The sequence below is a fragment of the Falco naumanni genome, chromosome 3 (assembly GCF_017639655.2).
Source record: "Falco naumanni isolate bFalNau1 chromosome 3, bFalNau1.pat, whole genome shotgun sequence".
Classification (NCBI taxonomy): domain Eukaryota; kingdom Metazoa; phylum Chordata; class Aves; order Falconiformes; family Falconidae; genus Falco; species Falco naumanni.
In genome coordinates this window covers 40,189,495-40,211,686 of record NC_054056.1, presented here as the reverse complement: position 1 = coordinate 40,211,686, position 22,192 = coordinate 40,189,495, and the positions used below count along the sequence as shown (strand labels likewise).

Sequence of the window (22,192 nt, the reverse complement as noted above, 5' to 3'; positions counted from 1 at the left end):
GCCCCCGGCCCGCCCGGCCGGCGGGGGCCGCGCTGCCCGTGCTGCCGCAGCGCGGGGCGGAGCGCAGCGGAGCGGACGGCGCGGCGCGGCCGGGCGGCGGCGCTGCGGGCCGGGCCGGGCCGGGCCGGGCCGGTCGGGGCCCCGCCGCCTGCCGCCCCGCCCCCGCCCCGCCGAGGCCCGCAGCGGCGGTGCCGCCAGGCGCGTAGGCAGCGCGGGGTGCGCGGCGCGGCGGCGGGGGCTGCGGCAGGGCTTCCCCGAGCGGCCCCTCTCCCCCCGCCGGCGGCGCCGAACAAAGGGCCGGAGCGCGCTCCGCCGCTGCGGGCGAGCGCGGAGCCAGGGGGTGCCGCCGGCCTCCCCCCCACCCCCCTCCCGGGGGAGGCGCCCGGCGCGGCGCGGGGACCGGCCCGCCGGGGAGCCGCCGGGGATTGGCTCGGCCGGCTGCGAGCCGAAGGTGCTGGGAGAAGCCATCTGCAGCGCAGGCGATTTCGCCCGCTGTGCGTGGGGGGGAGGGGGGCTCTCCCTTGCGGGTGGTTTGGGGTTTCTTCTCCCTCCTTTTTAATCTCTCTCCCTGGGGGGGTCTTTTTTCCCCTTCTCCTTTTCACGGGATCATGGCCACGGCAGCGGGGCCGTGATGTCCCTGGGAGCAGCCCCGCTGCTGCAATGCTGCCCGCAGCAGCCGTAGCGAGGGGAGGCGTTTGAACGGCGGCCGGCGGCCGCGCACCCTCCCCGCGGCAGCGGCCTCCCCGCCCGCCCAGCGCCGTGCCCCCCTCCCCCGCGAGCAGCAAATCCGCTGAGCAGGGCTTTAAATTAATAATAATAATAAAACCCCACCGACCCATAAAGGCGAGAGGGAGAGCGGAGCCGCGCACAACATGGCCACTCTGCTGCGGAAAATCGGGCTGATCCGGCTGCACAACCGGGACACGGAGGACCCCAAGCACCACCACCACCACCACCGCAGCAGCAGCCAGCAGGGCTCCTCGCTCAGGGGCAGGGGCAACCAGAAGAACAGCAGCAACAAGCCGCAGCCGCAGGCCCCCCCCGGGGGCGGCGGCGGCTGCAGCAGCAGCAGCAGCAGCGAGAGCAGCCCCGGGGGCCACAAGAACAAGAAGGCGCCGGAGCTCTCCAAGCAGCCCTCGCAGCCGCGCTCGGGCGGCGGCAGGGAGAAGCCGCGGGAGGCGGCCAGGGAACCCGGCGCCGGTAAGGAGGCGGCGCAGCGGCCCGGCCCCGGCCCCGGCTCCGGGTGCGGGTCGGGGCCGGCGCCGCTGGTGCCGCTGCCGTCGGGGTCGGGGCCGCTGGCGCCCGCGGGCCGGCAGCAGCACTGCACGCAGGTGCGGACCCGGCGGCTGATGAAGGAGCTGCAGGACATCGCGCGGCTCAGCGACCGCTTCATCTCGGTGGAGCTGGTGGACGAGAGCCTCTTCGACTGGAACGTGAAGCTGCACCAGGTGGACAAGGACTCGGTGCTGTGGCAGGACATGAAGGAGACCAACACGGAGTACATCCTGCTCAACCTCACCTTCCCCGACAACTTCCCCTTCTCGCCGCCCTTCATGAGGGTGCTCAGCCCCCGCCTGGAGAACGGCTACGTCCTGGACGGCGGAGCCATCTGCATGGAGCTGCTCACCCCCCGCGGCTGGTCCAGCGCCTACACCGTGGAGGCCGTCATGAGGCAGTTTGCGGCCAGCTTGGTCAAGGGGCAGGTAGGGGGTCGGTGGGCTCCGCTCTGCGTGCGTGGGGCAGGGGGCTATGTGCCTGCGCGCCTGCTTGGATGGGAACCCCATAGGGCAGTGGGTCAGGCCCCGCCTGTGGCCGACCTTGGCCGGGCCTGGGGGACGGGTGTCCGCCGAGGACCCGGCGTGGCTGGTGGGAAGGAGGCAGGGACACACGTGTTTTGCCCGTCTCGGGCAGGTGCGGTGGAGGTACGGGGCAGCGTGGAGGGGCAGGGAGCACAAGCATCCATCGCAGTCTCCTGCGTGTCTTTTGTTGTGTGCGGTGCCAAGATGTCACTCTCGTTGCCCCCGAGGGCCACCTCCCTCACCACAAAGTGAAAAGGGCTCTTCAGGCTCCAGAGGGGTTTGGGATTCAGGTCCTCCGCCTCCTGCCCTTCACCAGTGCGTCAGCCATACTTGCTGGTCTCCTGCATGAAGTGCTGCCTCTGGTGCAGGGCGCGATGCTGGAGCTGCTGCCCCCGGGTCTTTGTCTGGTGCTGTCCTGCACAGCATCCCTCGGGGGGTGGGGGGGAGGAGAGGCCACCCTGGGCCTGGGGTTTGGCACACAGGGCAGAGGTGCAGCACAGGGTCACGCTTGGAATTGCTGCGTGAGCTGCCAGCAAAGTTGTGCCGCTTTAGAATCTCCCTGCCTGAAAGGAACACATAATTTCGGGTACGTGCTGCAGCTGCCAGACGGTTCCTGCCAGCTCTCCTCTCCGGAGGAGGTGCATGGTGCCCCTGGCAGAGGATCTCGCCTGAGCTGAGTCAGTGTGGTTTATGGGTTTTTTTGTTGTTTGGTTTGGTTTTTTTTTCCCTTTCTCTCCTGCAGAGTATCCTTAGAAGAGAAGTATTTAATAAGCGGTTTTTAATAAATGGGTAAATACTGCCGTGAAACTTGTAGCCAGTCCTTTATGGTTATTGTAGTGGGCAGTATACACATGGCTGGTGACAGGGTGATTTTCCTTTTCACTTCATGAATGCCCTTGAACCCAGGGGACATGCACAGCTCCACATCTGTCAGTAAATGATGCTAGGTAACTTGAATTCATACCTTGGCAAGGAGGAGGGGAGGAAGAGTAAATAACATACGTTCCATTGGTTTAAAAAGGAGGTTACTCCTGTTTGCCTCCATGGAACTGCTTGCATGAGCAGAAGTAAAGTCTTGGTTTCTCTTAAGACTGAAAATTAATTTTTATTATTTAATGGACTCTTTTGTAAGTGGGTTTTCCTCCTTTTTCTCAGTTTGATTTGGGCTACTGCTCCTTTTTTTTTCAATCAGGTAGTATTTTTCTCTGCACTTTGTTTGAAGAGGTCAAGTTTCCTAGGTCACCTTGGGGTATAAAAAAAAAAAAAATGTACCAGAAAAAAAAGAAAAAAAAAAAGGCTTACTTTACATTGAGCCCAGGGTATGTTGGAGTTATGTAGCTACTCTTGCTGCATCTCACTATTTGTTAATCCATCTCTTTTTAAATAGAGATCATAGTTCTCATTATTTTAAACAGGAATTTAGAAGGACAATGCTAAATTCTCTCAATTTTCTTAAGAATTCAGCATCTTTCTGCAGTATTGAATGTTGAATGTAAAAGGGTTAAATTAAGTTTTACTGGGATCATAAAACAGCTCAGTGAAGAAAACCACTAAATTTTTTTATTAGCAATGAATATTAAGCTATATAATCTGACAGTTTTTTTTCCCGAAACCACTTAAGAGATTTCCAGAAAGTGGTAGTAATTTCTGATAAGAGTGTTTATGTGTGCATCATTAATAAATACATTTAAAATGCAGGCATTTCAATAACATTCTTTCAGAAGTTTACAAAGTTAATTATAAAAAAAAAGATAATCTGTGCGAGAGGAAAAAAAAGCTGGAATAAATTGCTGCCAGTAATTTAGTAGTTAAATAGGCATAGCGTGTACGTTTCAACGTCTTGGATCATTCACTCCAAGTGGAAAGGTTAATAGGTGGTACTGACAATAAGTGTAATTTCTGGGTTGCAGAGGTGTAGACTGTGATGGGCTGCCAGCCTGTCATCGCAGCCGGGCTCGGCCGGGCTCGGCATCACAGGAGCCACGCTCCTGTAATCGCACTCCCCTCGTTATGTAATCTCCACTCCATTGCATAATAGGGCTCAGGATATGACAGGCACTCCCCTATTTTACAGGTAATCTACTTTTGATCATTTTTATTTTTTTAAATGAAAACTGCCGTCGAACACGGAGCACCGAGGTGCAGCATTGCCCAGATCTGCAGGGCTGGTTTTGGGTAACTTGGCCATGCTGTGGGTAGCCTCAGTGCCTGCGAGGAGCCGTCCTGAACAAACAACGATGGCTTACTCCAGGTTAATTGTATCATTTCTGTAAGCAGCCTGCACTCTGCAACAGCATGAAATATTCAGCATGCTTGCTATTAATCAGGAAGGATGGAAGGGTGAGGTCCGGCTTGCACAGCCTCAAAACGACCCTTCACGAGCAAATGGCGGCAGCCACGAGGCCAAGTGGGAGATGTGGCGCTGCCGGCGCCGGTGGGTAAATGGGACCTTCCAGAGAAACATCACCATTGTGCAGCACCGTGATTTGGCATGAAATCGTTCTGAATAAGCCAGTGACTCATCTGAAAGCGCACCTCACCAGCGTGGGCTCGGTGGTGTATGAGTGGGCAGGGCTGAGCTTCCCGCCAGCGTACATGCCTCCTCTTGGCACTTCGAGTGATAAAACTGAGGTGGCTGATTTAATTCAGCGGTTTTTATCAGTCCCATTTGCTGTGGTAACTTTAACACTGCTGTTCTCTGCTGGTCTGTTGTTTTGTCAGAGCTAATAGTACCCTATGAACCTATGTGACCTTTTTTGATGAAGCAATCAAAAAGCAGACAAAACTAACACTGAAAATACATTTTTGGGCAGTCAGATTTCTTGGCAAATTCAGATTTTTTTCAAAGGATTTCACAGACCTTTTAGCAGAATAAAAGAAAAATTGAGAAGTCGTTCTGACGTCTCTCAAGGTGGAACATTTCACTCAGGAGTTGCATCCATAAGGAGATGTTAGCGTGCAATGCAGAAATTGAAAGGTAGCACTTTTTGGTTCCTTGTCAGCATTGCCCTTGTATGTGGGGAGACCTGGGTCCAGGTTCCCAAACCTGAGCAGGGACTGGATTTTAAAGTAGGGTGGCTGTTTCTCCAGGTTTTAGCAAGCAGGAGCCATACACCTCAGGTGACCTTGCTTTAGAGATGTCCCACCTTATGGGATGCATACCCTTGCTTCCTATCATGAATCCAAGTATGGCATTTTCAGACGTTTTTTGTCTGGAAAAAAAAGGTTTAAAATGGAAGAAAGAGAACTTCTGTTTGAATGAAACAATTCAACAGTCCCAAACTACGCTTTCTTTTTTTTTATTTCAGTTTTCAAGGAAAAAAAGTTAATTAACAAACAAGTTGGGGTTTGTTTGGTTGGTTGCTTCAGCTATTCAGCTGAGAAAATCAATTATTCACACAGCTCTAGTCAGTATCTTGAGGGGAATTTTCAGTACATCAAAGACCTAAGATTGTTTACTGTTTGAGATCCGGAATCTTATTTTAAAAAATTTGGTGTTGTCCTTAGCTCAACTGTAGCCTTAGTTTTAAGAGGATGACTTTGTTCTTGCTTCCTGCACGGTCGGTCAGCTGCTCGCTGGCTCCCGTCGTCACGGGCAAAATGCTTGGCCCTGCCGTGCCAATGAAATGGTAGCTGTGAGACGCGACGGAGCTGGAGTGTCAGCCAAGGAGGTGGGGTGATGCTAACAAAATAATTTAAATACCAGTTGTTTGTTGTCCTGGAGGCAACTGTTCAACATGCTTGTCTAGGCAGAGCCTCCCATGTCTGTCTGGCTCTGTCTGGGATGTGGAAGTGGCCCGTTAAGTGTTCTTCCTTCTTAGCAGCACCCTTAAAATCATTTATTGATAATTTAAGAGAGAGATCTGAAAATGAGCCTGTTGCTCTCCACATCCTGGTACAGTGCCATTGTCATGATAATATCAATAACTGAAGGAAGGAAGGAGGAACAGTGCCGGTCGTAGGAGAGAGGTGAAGCAGCGGGAGGTTTGTCATGGCTCTCCTTGAGCGACGCACACGGCTGAGCCCAGCGCCTGTGTTTCAGGGAGCAGTCATCTCTCTCCTTTGAAAACACAGCGGATAATACTGTGCCGAATGAAAAAGAGCAGACTTTGCCCAAAAGTGGGAGGAGATTTTGTGTCCTCTAATAGATACGTTGTTTCTCACTGGAGAGGAATGATTTGACACTAGTTTTGTAGAAGTTTAAGAGGACAAATCTTACGTATGCTGGTGTCCAAATAATGCATCTGGATTTTTTAATTTATTTTTTTTTTTTGAAGCTGCACCTGATGCCTTGAGGACTTGCAGCAGTGCTCACCAGTAGCTGCTGTGTCCTCTTTTTTACGAGTCACTTGTTGACTCTCGGTGGATGCTGGGGACAGGACTGCCCGCCAAAGACAGCTGTCAGGTAATTGGTGACTGCAGAATATGTCATGGAAAAAGTTCTTTCTTTTTGAGGAAAATACTCCCTTACCATTCCCATTAATAGAAAGAGCATAAAAAAATTTGTCAGGACATACTAAAATAGGAATAGGGAACCCCTAGTTATGAGTATTCTTGTGGTGGGCTTCTGTATGATGCTTTAAATCAAAATCAAAATATAATCTGTAATTAAGATTTCATTTTCTGTTGGAAAATTCCCTGAATTTAAATAAAGGTTTTTGGTGTATAGTACTTTCATCCCTTGTGTTGTAATGTTAGAAATACCTCAGTGGAAAATCATTAGTTTACTTCAAGAGCTGTGTGCCTAGTGTGACTATTGGATTAATTTGTCCTTCCATTTTAAAAATATGAGTGTCCCAGCTGACTTCTACCAGATTGAAACAGGAGAAATGGGCTTATTTTATGAAAAACAGATACAGAAGGTAGCTGTTAATCAGAATCTAAATTACTCCCTCTTCATCCTTTCAAACAAAAGTATGAGTGAGCAGATAGCAGATGGGACTTGCATGGTGTCCAGGAGGTCAGCAGACTCCAGGTCTTTCAGATATGCATAGCAGAAATTAATTGCAAATCCATGGGTTTTCATACTCCAGATGCTGGGTTTGAGGACTGTGGCCGTGAATAAATCAGCTAATCTCAAAGGCTGGGGAAATATATAGAGAACACAGTGGTTTCTGAATTATTTGGAGCCATTGTATCATATTAGGGCCTTACAAAATAAAACTGGCTTTTTGCTTTCTATTAGTTGCTCGAGCAAATGATGTCAGTTATTGTCAAAGGAAGAAATGTTGCTTTAGGTCCATGGTTGAAAAGCACGTTGATTCATATACAAAGATTACAGAGGAGACAAAGAGTGTGTTATGGGGCTTGTTCCCCATGAAAAGGTATAAACGCTAGGCTGGAAGTTTAAGTGGGAGCATACATATTTGCTATGTTGAGATGCTGGGACTGATGAATGGGCTGGAAAAAATATTGTTCATGTGTCCTCTGATATATTGCTGTTCTGACTATCCATTATTATTATGCAAATATATTCTGCTGAGAGGAATGAAGACACAGGGATTCCAACTCATTGAAGTAGGAGGCTGTTTTAATTCTTTCGAAAAGCAGGGAGAACATAATATACATTTTACCCCTTCAAAGCATAAAAAGGAACATTTTAAAATACTTTAAGCTATCATCCTTATTGTTAAAATAGTCATCAAATAAGTTAAATCACTAAATTGAAACAAACTGCTTATTTTAAAACATGCTGTTATGGCAAGTAGAACTAATTCTTCCTGGCAATACTTGGCTGATCTCCTAAATAAGAATTTAAAAGAATTGCTGCTTTGCATCATGAAAAAAAATCATTTGCTCAGAAGAGCAAAATTCTTCTTCCCTGACTTATGAAAGAAGTCCTCATTTTCTTCAGTGAAAGCGTTCGCTAGAGAGACGTGTGTAGTATTTGGGTGTTTTGTCAGATATTTTGCCGAAGAGCTGTATTTTTTCAAATGCAGAAAGCTTGGTCCCGAGGGGTTATGTTATGTCCTCCTCCTGGAGGAGTAACCTAAATAACCCACTTTCTATTGTGAGGAAGATTTACTTTTCCTTACACAGGGTAACCTTGAAAATAGACAGATTTCCTAGCATCTACATAATACCCAGGGATTTTCGTGCATGACCAAAGGCTTCCAGATCAAAGATATGTTAACTCCACAGTAATTCTGGTCCTTGTATTGTGGGAGTCTTATTGCCACTTGCAATCTGAGGCATGTCTTCTGAGTGAGCATCCACTCTCACAGGGCGGGATGTTGGTTAAGTAATGTAATATTAGCTGTGTTTCTTTTTCCCTTCTAAGCTCCTTTGAGTTGATAGTCAGTGAAGATCTCTTCTTTTCCTTGATGTATTCAGTCCTTCACATGCAGCTTCCAGTTTACGAAGTATCTTCTCCTGTAACTGTAAAAAAAGGCAATGCTGACATTAGGTGCAAAGGGAGGTGGGAGGATGAGAGAATTGCTGGGTGCAATTACTCTGCGCTTAGACAGGGGGAACTTCGGTGGTTAAGCTCAAAATATGTCTTAAATTTAATGTGCGCAGGATCCAGTTGTCTCACTTATAAATGGAATACCAGGTTCCTCCTGAACATCACTGTATTTTTGAAAAGCGTGTGGCTGGTCTGAGTTGTACTCCACAGAGCCATTTATAGAGGGTGCTGAGTGCTCCACAGCGTTGGTCTTTAACTCCGGCTGGAAACAGCGGTCATTGAGTGCATCCTGGAGGTTGCAGGACAAGCTGCATGGGAAGGGCATGATACTGTTCTTTAACCTGGCTGGCAGTGAAACCAGCAGTGCACTGGGAATCGGAAGAGCATAAGCTGAGGAGAAGCGTAAGTGTGTTTTGATGAAAATGGATTTGCAGTCCTTATTGATCTGCACAAAACAGGGAGGTGGGCACCACACTAAAGGCGTTCAGGTGATTCCCTTTCTGAAACAGGAACAAGGTGCCAGTCTGATTTGGCCCGTTGCAGTTAAAAGTCAAACTGAGGAGTTTAAGTGCACGTGCAGAGCTTGTCCTTGGAAGATGTTTTTTTTATCTGCTTCATGATTTCATATGTGTTGTTAGAATCTATGATCCTCATTGATTTAATCCTTTTGTGTGCAGGCTCTCCAAAACCCCTGGAACCTCTGCAGTGACTCCTTGATAAGAGTTACAAGTCGGTCACAGTCTCAAATCTGCATTCAAAGACAAGTGAAAATAAACCTGAGGAAGGAAGAGTAAGGTTGTGTTATGACATGGCCTGGAACTCAGATGCTTCTCATGGTCAGGCTTTATGAGCTGTGGAGTGACTGAGTATATCTCCTGTTTATAGGTGTGTGTTACAAATAGTAACAAACCCCCAGCTGCGCTAAAAAGTGTAGGGCTTATTTCCATACCAACATGTCCATAAAAAAACCTACAGCATCACAAAGCAGAAGAAATTGATGTTACTGATTTTTCACATTCTCTATGAATTTCTATAAATGTCAAATTTTCTATAAATTTCACAAGATTATTTCTGTTAAAATATACCTAGTATTGAAGTGTTCTATAATTATTTGGGGGGAGGAGGACATTTGACAGTTAGAGCACTTAGGCTGAGGGGAGGTGATCTGAGTTTAGCTTCCAGGTTTTGCCACTGACTTCAGGTGCAGTCATGGGCAAGTCATATAATTTCACTTTATTCGTCTATCCTACCTGTGAAGTATAGATAATCCTCTTTCCAAAGGTTGTTTGAGGATACATACTGAAAGCACTCAGAAGTGGGGGCTCTGTGAGTAGATGTCTGTGTGCATCAGTATGAAACATATCATACTCAAGAGGCTGACACAGTTGTGTAAATAGGAGGGGAAAAAGCGCATTGGGTTGTGACTCTAATCCTGCCAAATTTGGTCTTAGCTTGATGAAAGTGTGCCCAGAGGGAGTCTGCTTTTTACTCAATGGTTTTTTTTTAGTATGGTGAAACTTTGGGAAACGTGGTGATAGACGTTGTTGGGGTTCTGGCTCCTTTGTCTTTACAACCCTTCACACCAGATTGTTTGTTTTGGTTGGCTTTACAGCTGTGGGTGTCTTTAGCTTTGATAACTTCAGGTTTGTGATGTGGAGGACCTGTGGGCTGATGCAAAGAGGGGCTGTCACGCTCGCAGCCTGTTCACCTGGACTTGTCCTCAGTAACTCTGCTGATACCTGGTTCCACAGACAGGTAGTCCAGGATGCTCAGCAGAAGACTGAAAGAGAAAACAGTTTTCCCTTTGTCATCTAGACTAGCAGGTGCCCATTTGATGGCAGGGGACAGGGACGATCTCTTTTGACAGAAGCCCACCGTGTTGTAAGATGGCACCTTTTTCCCTGGAGATGCTAGAGGCACCTTCCAAGAATGTGGTCGGCTGCCAAAATTTTCTTGTTCTTTCGGCAAGGCCAAGTTTGTCCCACCTGTAATATGCAGGAAGGGAGATTCTTAACCCTTGTCTGTACTGAAATTGTGCTGCTGACTCTGTGCTGACTTTAGAGAAAGGGGAGGAAGAGCAGCGCAGTGCTCTGCAACTGTCAGACAGGGATTGGGGCTGCAGGTGTGTATTGATTAAGAGCTACTTTCACCAGGCTGCACATAGATGAGCGAACATTAATAATTACTCAGCTGGAACTCAGATCCTGGGCAAAGTACAGTCACACTCCCAGAAGGAGCAATTTATAGGATACTTTAAAGCCAGAACTTGCTGAGTTTTCACTTCTTTGTGTGGATTATTCTTAAAAAGGAGACCAAAAAAGGCGTGGAAATACTGCTTCAGAAATTACACATTTGCAGGAAAACATCCCATTTTTAATTCACTTATGCTGCAACATTAGCAGTATTTGTCTGCATCATTATCTATACTGCTTTGTTTTAGCTATAGCTAATAATTATATATAGTGCAATATAAATTGTGTGCAGTTTTTGAGACATGATTTAACTGTGCCTCATCAGTACATGAAGGAAAAAAATTATAAACCATGTAATTGGGAGGAGAGGCTGTGTATATTGCACTGTAACAGTGATGTTGTGACACATTGCAATCATTGCACTGAGAGCATGACAGTCGCTCACTTCAGCATTACTCGACTTTTGATTGCTTCAATAAAGCCAGTGGAAATATTTTTCTCTGAAAACTTGTTTAAATATTCTAGCGTAAGGCCGGTTCAGGCTTAAACACTGTATTCTTCTGTTACTTACCAGAAAAGATTTGATTATGTTTGCATAGTACGTGACTTTGAACAGTGGAGGCCCGAAGCCGTTAGTCACTGGCACGTTAGTGGAACATTACATGCTGGAGACTCATAGTGTGCTCCAGCTCTTAGAAAACCCACAATTTTTGCATCATCCACGGAGAAGCCTGGGACAACAGACTTGGAAAATGGGCATGTCCTTGTGGGTCTCCTTCCTGTCCTTGGGAGAGATCACTACAGCTGCAGCATGTGGCACAGTGACTTCCTAGTCTTTTGTGTTGTACCTCTCTAAACCTTTGCTTGTTTTCTGTCTCTTGACGTTTACGTAGAAGTGGGTCGCTAGAGCCTGCCATAGAGGTCTCTTAAGAGATGAAGGGAGAAAATGAAAATGTAGCTGTGCATCCTTATGCTGGCTTAAATGATGGGCCACATTTAGTCGCATGTGTGGAAGGCAGGTATGATTTGCCCTTGGAAGACCAACCTTGAGTTATTTGCATATCCAGGATTAATGAAAGGAATGCAAGGCTGAGGCGTTTGGGTCAAGACCAGCACTAATAACGCGAGGCCTTGCCTGCTTCCAAGTCTGTTAGCTGGGTCCTGTTTGCAATGGATGCAACTTTTGGTTAACCAGTCCAGGAAAAAAATATCTGGATGTGCCTGAAGGGGTTGCTGTGGTAGGTCAGGGATGCGTAGCACAGGGCCTTATGCTGTTTCCAGAATAAAACAGAGTCCTGTAAGGGCTGATGACTGCGTAAAATAAATCTCTGAAAATTTGGGACCTAGTAACACAGGGACTTGCATCAGGACTGAGCACAACCTTGAAGGATTCAGGACCTGGCTTCGCAGTGCTACTACTGACCTGTGTCAGCAGCTCAGCTCCAGGTGTCTAAGTTGGACTTGGAGACCTCTGTAGGTCCTTTCCAGGCAGCACTTGGGTGACTGCATGATCCTGTGAGAGGCTGGCCACTGTTACATAGTCCTGTCCTGCCAGGTAGTGCCAAAAGTGATATGACGTGGAAGCACAACTGATGCTGTGTGCGGTGCCAGCACTGTTGGGTTTTGACCTGGGAGCTACTATAGTTGGTTTGACAAGAGATAAAGCCCTTCCTGCTGCCAAAGAAATCCCCTTGAGGCCATCCTGATTCTGGAAATACCAGAAGAAATGTCAGGACTGTTTCTCATGACACACAGGCCAGACGTGGGCAGATACATGGCTGTAGTGGGATTACAGGGCTAAAGAGTTTCAGGCTTCATATTTGGTGTCTCTGTAGAGGACATAACTCTTGTCTCAGACCACTTTGTGATGTGGTGGTGTTGGGGAAGAAGAGATACGGTACATTGCTGATAATGACGCTGAAGGACTTTCAAGAGCTGCTAGATGTCGAGTTGAATGTTTTTGAGGATGTGCTTCAGTGTCACAGTGTCCTCAAAGGGAGGACATGCTGATGGGTTCATGATTGTAAAAAAACTTGGGGACTGCTGCAGCATCGCTGAGAAGTAGAAAAGCTCCCAGATTTGCCCACACTGGTCTGTAAAGGTGGGTGCCAAATCACGTGAGATTTACCCCAGGTTTTTTGCTGAACGTGACAGTGGGGAGCGGTCCCTGGGTATGGCCATGGCCCTGAGAAGGCTACCCGCAGTAGGTGGTGCTCCAGGAGATCTTTCTTCTGGCAATTACCAGTTATAGACTGGATCCTTATCAGCTGTTTGTTCAAACTCATTAGGCAAAGAGTAGATGAGTGGCATGCAGTTGCTTACTGTGCCATGCAAACTGGGCGCAATAGGAACACCAGTGAGTGAGGAAGCTGAGTGCAGTACCTGTCCCCCTGCATTTCAGCATCGTTGTGTAAATCAGTCGGATGCTGTGACATTACTTTCACCTTTCATATGTTTCTAGCTTGTTAAAATTACATTTGATAAGTACATGAAGTCACAGCAGATGGCAGAATCTGAAATGTTCTCTCCAACTCTTTATTTTAATTTTCAGTTATCGCTTTATGAAAAGTACTCTGTGAGTGAAAATATTGGAAGTATTTAAATAAGCTGCTGGTGTGACTTCTCAGAGGTAAATCGACATTAATATATTTATGCAAGGCTTTCTTGGGTTATCTCTGTTGTTTTTAAGCTTTTGTGGAGTATCTTGATCTTGTTCAGGTATCGGTTTGATACCTTTTCTTGATTTGGTGCTGGACACATCAAAACACTGGCCATGCAAATGACCCGTATTCCTTACCATGGCAGTAGTGACACGTGTAGTTTAGAGATTGGTCAAAATATAGTTGTGCGCAGTCGACCTATGGTCAGCACCATATTTACATACTGTATTTACCATGTTTATCACAGAATGCAGCAGCTCATAGTCTTCTGACCAGAGTTAAAAATGACTGCATGTTTAAGTAGCAGTCTGAAAATAAACTGTAGTTAGAGCTGGTAAAGGTGCCTGCTAAAACATTTGACACTTGGGTCCAAAATGCCATTTTTCAGTTGAACTTGGGAAGAGCTTTGTGGGAATGGCAAAAAGCTAAAAATCATTAAGATGGTAGACACCACCCGAGTATAGGCTCAAAAGCATCTGAACTGGTTGACTGAAATTCCACCCTCCTTTCTTTTACCTCAGGTTTACTTGAGGCACCAAAAAGGGTAACTTTCAGTCCACAAGGTTAAATTTTATCCAAATTATAAACACCTGGCAGGATATTGGTTAATAAGAGACAGTGCTAACCATGCCACCCATAGTTTCTGTATAAACATAGAAATACATGGGCTACAGTGGGGTAGAATTAGCTGATCTTTGATGATGCAGTTTACATGCAGCCTGCATATGGTGCCAGAATGGAAGTGGATTTAATGATCCGTTACATTAATAACAAAGAAGTATGAGAAAAAAACTCACAGAAAGATGCTCATTTCATCTGCTGTGGCTCCAGAAACATTTTAGATGATATAATGATACTAATTGTGTTATTTCAACACCGAAGGATTCCTGCTTTTCCTTGTTTGAAAGCAATACGCAGCTGACACTGAACATAAGCGATAGCTGTTCTCCATACAAAGATCCTATTTCTAGGTACAGATTAGTATTAATACCTTCATAAAGCTGAGGAAGATGTGGATCATACTGTGCTAGGTGCTATGCATGAAATTCAGAAAGGTATCAAAGCCTTAACTGATAAAAAATAACGTGTAAGACAAGAGATGGCAAATGGACCTAATCCAGAAATTTAGTAGTAGAGTAAGTTTATAATTACTTTCAGAAGTATTGCATTGGTGAGCTTTTGAATACAGCATTTTCTCTACTGATTTCATCTTCTGTTGCTTTATCTTTTCCTGTGTTTCTCTAAGTATGCTTCCAACAAAGGCTCAGATTAAGAAGAAAGTGGAAAACATGTTTTGTAACAACAAAAATACTCCTGCAGGAGATGCAAGATTATTAGTCAGTGAGGTTTTGGAAAAATGTTAGCTAGTTTTATTATTCCTTTTGTCATAACTAAAAAGGAACATTTTCTGAGAGAATTTATTAGCGGTGTTAAATCAAGTACTATTCATCATCCTTATTTGGGATATATTAATTGCCAGATTAGTATGGAGATGGGGAAGGTGTCTTGCTGTTTAGTTGATCAGGGGGTATTTAAAGAGGAAATACATTGCTAGTCTGTAAATGGTGACTAGGGAAAGGCATGGAAAAGCATCAAAAGGTAAAATAGCTATTCTTGTGAAAACCTAGTGGGTATAAATTGGCTGTGGATAAATCGAGGTGGGAATTAGAGGCTGTTTCTAATCTTTAGTTAAGGTAGGCTCTAAAAGAGAAGTCAAACTGCACAGAAAAATGACTTGTTAGAACAGGAGTAGGAAACAGCTTTTTTGTCACATGTCCGTAGTTTTGTAGTAATGGGAGTGAAGCTGAACACAAAAGCCTATCTGTGCAATACTGTGACAGCTTTCTATAGTGAAATGATTTGTCCACGTGGCAGACTAATCTTACTCATTTTAGTCTGTAAAAATAACTTTGATACTCCGAGGACAGTTTGTTTTCTTTTTTTCTTCTTTTTTCCTCCTCCATATACCTGACTATTGTCTCAGTATTATTTGTTGCATGAGATTATGAATGACAAATTTTGATTTAAATTCCAAATTGACAGTAAAATATGGGGGGCAAAAGATGCAGCCTGTTGCATCATTTTGAGGAAAAGAATGGAAAAAAGGAGAACACACTAACTTGGTTCTTAATAATTGTAACACTGTAGTATGGTATCCACTCATCAAATACCATTTATTCTAAAAAAGGCTTTCAGTGCAGTCTATCAAACAGTTATAAAATTATTAGACTTGTGACTTTAATAATTAAACTTCTGTTTTGTGACAAATCCAATTGGCGTCAATACTTTGAAGGGTATTATTGTTGTAGAGTGTAATAAATCTTTCTCGTGTCTGTTAGTTGGTAACTGACATAGACCAATGTGAAAAATGAAGTAAGCTATTAATAACTCAGTAAATATCTCTGTTGCAGAACAAGTATTTGAAATTATATACTGCCATGCATTTAGAGATAGTGTTTAATTGCAAAGTAATAAAGATGCAGTATGTTTAAATGTGTATGTTTTCATTTATTATCAGACTTGTCACGAAGGGGTGATAACCGAGAACTTTTTACGTAGGTTGGAAGCAAGTTGTTTTTAAGGTGCTCCTGCTTTTCAGAAATGCCAGAACTGTTAATTTCTCATGGGTCAGATAAGAAGAACGGAGAGTGTTTTGTTGGATGGATGTAATTTTTAGTGACATTCTGTGTTGGGAGCGGGGGGGGGGGAGCGTTGTGTGAGATGCAGGTAACCCTGAGACATAGCACACAGATTTTGTGATGGTTCTCCAAGGTAGTTGGCTCCGTGGTACTGAACACCTTGGATTATATTATGTGTGGTATCAAAACTGGTTTGAAACCTCCTGTTTGTTTCCCCAGCCCTGAGCTGGTGCCTTGATACCACTTGCAGCAGAGATGCCTTCTCCACCTGCAGCCACTGGCCCTGGGGGACCAGAAGGAGCTGGGGAGGCTGGGGAGCCCTCTCCTCCCCTGCAGCTGAAAAGGGCTGTGGGGGACGCTCACAAAACCCGTGTGTCCCCAGGAGCCATTGGCAAGTGGTGCCCCGCCATGCCCAGGTGCTGTGTGTGTGGTGTATTGGTGTGCTCCTTGTGGCCCCTGGCTGCTCAGGGCTGCAGCCCTGACCATACAAGGTGTGCCAAATGTGTGGCAGAGGTCCCTTCGTTTGTTTGCAGAGGTCCCCACGCAGCAGAGAGGGAGGCGAGCTGTGTGGTGCGGCTGCAGCGGCAGCCGCTGGTTGCTGCATGCAGGGCAGCATGCCAACACAGGGGCTCGCTGGGAAGAAACAGCCCGGCAGATGTCTTTTTTTCTGTGTGGGTTGTTTTTTTCCCCTTTACTGCATATAATTTTTTATCATCTCTAATAATGCATTTGTTTTCCCCAGCTTGGGAACTCTGCTTTCTGGTACTTGTAAGTGAATGCGTCTCGGCTTGATGTGTTGAAAAGTTAAGCTGTGGTTTCCAGCTGCATGTTCATATGTTTAATGAAGGTTTTCTTTTTGTTTGGTGCAGGGCCGTATCTGCAGAAAAGCTGGCAAATCAAAAAAGTCATTCAGTCGAAAGGAAGCTGAAGCAACATTTAAGAGTTTGGTGAAGACCCATGAAAAATACGGGTGGGTCACCCCACCCGTGTCTGATGGCTGATGTTAGCAACCTGCACTTGACAAAAATGCTGAACAAAAGTACTGTGACATCTCCTCAGTGCTGTACACCGCCCATCCTTTTCTACTTCAGCTTCAGTTACATACCATGAATGTCAAGGAGACATCTAAGTTATTTATGAACAGATGTGTTTACAGAGGGAGAGAAAAAAAAATGCTGTGTAGGATTATATTTCAAGACTGGAGAATGCTCATCATTGAAGTCACTTGAGCGGATGCTGAGATTGCGTCATTTGCCCCCATACAGCCCACATTGTCTTCAGCTTCTTTCCATGACAGCAGCACCAAACAGCAGTACTGGAAAGTCTATCCATTACTGCTCAGTTCATTTAAATGTAAATGAAACAGTTAATATTTAATAGGGAAGCAGTGCATTGCAGGTACATGTTTGCTGTGCTGTTTATCTTTGTCTCCTAGCAGGTCAACATAACTTGAAGATTTGTCTTTATGTGGAACTGTGGTCTGCTGTGACTAAATTTAGACCTCATTGTGCTCTATATATGACCTTTAATTCCTAAATGAAACCAGAATTAAAATGCTGAAAGGTCCTAGTGTTGAAAAATTAAGTGGAATCACCCAACCAGTTACAATGTGCTATCTATGCCGATATTGTGATGTGCTGTTCAGAAATAAACCAGTGCCGTTAGCTGAAGGTTAGGTGGTTTTTTTAAACACATCTGCACCAGGGCTTGGAGTGGTTGGTTGGTGGTAGCAGAACCATTATTACCCTGCCGGTACCTTCTGCAGTAGCATGTGGCCTGTCAGTTCTTTCAAATGGCAAAACAAACAAATGGAAATGGACAAAGCAACCTTAAGATGATCTGCTTAATTTTAAAATGATATGCCAGTAACAGAGTAAAAGTTTTCAAGTCAAATGGAACATGGTTTGTAAGATGATTTGCATGACTGGAATTTTCTTTTTTATTTTCACTCAATAGACATTGTATGTACTTAGAGCCCAGTATCTGAGAAGTCCACTGATGTATATAAATGTCCTATTATTTAATCATTAAGATTTACGTTTTCTGGTAAACAAATTGAAAAAAAACTTTCCAAGGGACTCCATAAAAGCTGAAGGTAATGTTTAGAATGGTATAAGAAAAGCATTAAAGAATGTGGATTTCCGAATGGAAAATCGTATTGGACACATGCCGAATAAAATCACCAGTATCGTTTCTGTTGCCTCAGGAATTCAATCATTTTGGCCAACTTCTGTATTCAAAGTAATAGGTTTTCTATTGTGAAATTCTAGGCGCCTTGTAGATATATCTGTTGTGGTGATATTTTAATTGAAAGCAGGACGGTATTGATTGTAAGACTGATTTGGAGGGGGGAAACTGTGTTTGAAAACACTTTCCATTATATGGCTTAACACAAGACCAAATTAAAGTGGTTGACCAGTTTCTGTTTGTATTATAGCAACAGTGGAAACTATACAGAGAGTTTGGGGGTTTGGAGTTTGATTTAAAACTACACACAGCAGAGAAAAACAAAAGAGTACCGAAGGACAATGGAGTTCAAACACAAGCAAAGCAGCAGCAGATCCTTTTGCAGTACTGATGCAAAAACATCACTCAGTTTATCTGTAGATGCTTTGCCAGTGTAGCAGCTTGTCAGCTAGATAGTGGAGGCTTTGATTGTTTTTCTCCCTAAAATGGTTATGCGGGTCAGAGCCACTCAGTTTTGTGGACATAACTGGTTTCTTACACTTCTCATCTCCATCAGCTGCCTCTTCTCTTTCTCCTCCAACCGTTTGCGGTACCCACCTGGTGTGCCTTATCTCAGTTATAAATGGAAATGCTTCGTACCACAAATCTGCACAGATCTTGCTGTGATCTATCTCACCCTGCTTTATACTTGGAGATGATGCTGTAAATGGTGCGTATGTACTTTTTCCCTCAGTGTATCAATTCTGTGCATCCAACAGCAGAATGTGTCTTTTGAGTGAGGAATAACATTTCAAGTAATTTATTTACTCAGGTTTATTTTTTTTTTTCCTGCTATCCTTTATGAAAGAGGAAACTAGTACATTTAGTTAGGTATCAAGTAACTTGCAATCCCTAGTGGTACTCCCTGAGAACATATAGAGGGATCTAGCACTGGAAAGCATAAGGTTTGTTATTTGGCTTTGGAAAAGCTCTTCTCTCATCAGCACAGTAAAATGACTTTGAAAGCTGTGTGAAGGTGTGGTAAGTCTTTGGAGGGGGATTATATCTTTTTCTGCTGTTTTTTAACCTGTCTCTTTTTTCTGTCAGTGGGGTATTTTAAGTCTTCCTGAGAACCGTATCTTTAATATTTAATTAAAGGGTTAGCTAAAAGGAACGTAGTGGGTGGATTGCTACCACTTCCCTCAAACCTACTTATTATATGTCTTCTTAAGTGCGCTTTAAATAGTTACAGCAAACATCATCACTAAAAATCACAGTTACTTTCTGGCTGTAGGAGGTTCTCTGTATCGCTCAGAGTCTTGGAGCAGGGGGAGAGGCACATGAAAAAACCTGGAGCGCTTTGAAGCTGTAGCAGGAAGGGAGCAGAGCGTGTGTGATAAGCTGCAGCAACAAATTGTGCAAGGAAGAAAGAAGGAAAAGTGCACGGCGTGAACTAGGGCAGGATGAAGTTCCTGCTGTACCGAAAATAAGACTGCTCCTATTGAAGAGATGATGGCTTGTAACAGTAGCAGCCTGTGCTGGGGGAGATGCAGGAAAACGAGGACAGCGGGGAGCACAGAAGCATTATGCTTCTGACCAGGGAGGAAGGGAGATGGCTGGGAACATAGTTAATTAAGAGATTTAGAAAGGGGGCTGATCTATTTTAGCGGAAATTAGTTCATGGCTTTTGTCTAGCTGTATGCTAGACAGGTTATGCTTTCTCCGCAACAGACAGGCCTGAAAAAGTAAATGAGAAAACTGGGACAGGGAAGGTGGGTGAGAGGAAGGAAGGGAGCGAGACCTGAGGGAGGGAGAAGTGTGGTCCAGGGGGCATGGAACCGGGCAGCTAAAACACAGTTTAAAAAAGGCCTGAGGGTGGAAGGGTAGAAAAGAAGGGGTCCAGGGAGAAAAGCACAGGACAGTACCAGAAAAAGCTACAAGGAGGGCTGAAGGACAGCGTTTAGGTAGGACCTACTGAAGGAGCTGATTGCAGAGCTGCTCCTGGTGCCTGTGTTGAGGGACCTTTAGTTGAAAAGATAAGATGGTGGCCTTTTTGTTGGTATCCTGGAAAGTGATATGCGCTGCTTCTTTCTTCCGTCCTCCTCCTAGCAGCGGGGAAGGATGTTAACATTTGGAGCTGTGGCATAGCACTCAAATCAGGCCGTCGCCTCGCTTCTGTGATGGAGAAATAAAGCCAAGTGTCATTCCCAGATCCTGAACTCGAGGAAGGCCAAAATCAAAATAGATTGGCCAGTTGTCTCCCATCTGTCTCCTATCTGTCAAAGTTCTTCAATATCAACCAAGTGGGAGGATTATTTTTGCAGACAGTAAACATCAATATTTCTCCTTTAACCAGTCAAAAATCTCCTCGGGACTCCTTGTAAAATTAGCAGTCAGCACAGGTCCTCCAGCTCTCATTAGACCCATTTTATCAGGGATATTATTTTCCATCTGCTGTCTCCAGAACAGATGATTAATTTGAAACTAGCATCTGGGGAGGTGTGAAGTTGTATTAGGAAGTCACTTCATGGCTTTTTTAGAATATGTCCTTTTGGAGGACATGAACACTAAAAAAGCTCCTTGGCTGAACACAGGCATGAACTAGGAAAGTTTACGGTAAGGGACGAAAGCTGTCTTTGAATACCTGAGCACTGAAAGATCTCCACAAAGAACAAAGAAATTATTTATATGGGAATGTATTTCTGTGTCATTATAAGTTGGTCACAAAAGTTCAACAATCAAAAAGTCAGCAAAGACCTCTTAAACTTGCCTTGTTTTCTTTCCCAAAGGCAACATGTTCCCTTCATTCCAGCCTAAACTTCAGTCCCGAGTCCAAAGAACGATAATAGGTATGGTCTGTTTGTTTGGTGCTATGACACTATATTATATAAAAAAATAAAAAGATTCACTCCATTATCCTTGTCCAAAGCAGTACCTAAGATCCTAAAGCGGAGCTTCTTGCACAAACAGCAGGGTTGGGACAAAGCCTTTCTAGTATAAAAAATACACATGACATGACTCTGTAATATATATATACTTTTAGAATTAGAAAGACATTCAGAGCTAGAGCTGCCAAGCAGGGATTGCTGTGTTGGCCCGTGCTCTGATGTGTACGTACTTTCCATTCCACAGGAACTTGCAATAGAGAGAAATCTAATCATGATAGGCTGACTGTGCAGAGGGAACACTATAGAATTGGCATTGCAATTTACATCTCAGGGGTTTCTTCACTAGGTTTTACTTTTTTTTTTTTTTCTTGAAGATTTTCAGGCACAAACATGGAGCTGTAGTGTCTTCGTTTTACACTAGCATTACAGGCAGCATGTTTGTTTACGTGACTCCAGCAAGGTGATTGATTACGAACACACTTCTTGATGATGAAGTTTTTAAAGGGTAACTGTCTTCCAGCTAAATGCCTGGGTGTGGAGCTTGTCTGACATACTGGGGATTTACTTTTTAGTGTTACGTGAGCAAATTTGATGCATGCTTAGGCATCAGAAAGGTTAGCTGAAATTACATGGGGAAGCATTTGCACGGAGTCAGTGTGAAAGGTTTATCTCTTCCATGCAGTAGGTAACTTCTGGTGGAGAAGGTTCCTTTCAAACTGTACTATGAACTGTACAAATGGAATTAAGCAGGCCAACGTGCTGGTGCAATTTTTTGCAGTTACATATCCCCTCCCTGAAAAGCACCAACCTATATTAGTCTGCTATAGATGTCACATTTCAGAAGATGACAGCCAGTGGAGATGCTGAAGAAAAACTCCTGGGTATGTATCTCCTCCAGCCTTTCTGGTGCATTCCTGGGGGTAAGATGCAGCTCTGATTCAAGTAACCGAGAGAGACTGAGAGGGCTGCGCACATGCACTAAGAGCATGCACTGCCCTGCAAAGTGCCAGCTGTGGGAAGCTGGGGGCAACATTACCTAGGCCAATGTGCGTTCAGGTACCAATCTTGCAGATACCTTGCAAATACATGTATTACTTGGATTGAGTCAAAGGGTTCAATACATCTCTGACCTGAGTTCAGATTTGCAGAGCAGATGGGTTACTAAATATGCCCTGGAAGTTTTTGCGTAAGTTAGTGACACATTTAAAGTTTTGCTTTACTTACTCTGAAGAATAAAGTGGCTGTCAAACTAGGTCTGAGGACAAATCGGTTGAAAGTGAGTCACCTGCTATTATCAGCACAGCTGCACTGGAGGGGTGGTTTTATTTGTGCATCACAGGGTAGAGGTGGGGTACTGCAGCAAGAGCAGCCAGTAGGACATTGCACAAAGTTACAGAAACAGAGCTTGCTTCTCTCTTCCTCCACCCCTTGTGTTATTGACT

At 44.9% G+C, this 22,192-nt stretch overlaps 1 protein-coding gene across 2 annotated transcripts; it reads left to right on the top strand.

Moving 5' to 3' along the window:
* Positions 1 to 165: 165 nt before the first annotated feature.
* Positions 166 to 17,889, top strand: UBE2QL1 (ubiquitin conjugating enzyme E2 Q family like 1). Of its 2 annotated transcripts, XM_040588169.1 has the most exons (3): positions 166 to 451; positions 844 to 1,703; positions 16,566 to 17,889. In XM_040588169.1, exons 2-3 carry the CDS (start codon positions 873 to 875, stop codon positions 16,695 to 16,697), a joined length of 963 nt encoding a protein of 320 aa, XP_040444103.1. In that variant the 5' UTR covers positions 166 to 451; positions 844 to 872; the 3' UTR covers positions 16,698 to 17,889. The 2 variants fall into 2 exon arrangements, with proteins under 2 accessions (XP_040444103.1, XP_040444102.1); XM_040588168.1 differs by having other exon boundaries at positions 166 to 1,703.
* The last annotated feature ends 4,303 nt before the right edge of the window (positions 17,890 to 22,192 follow it).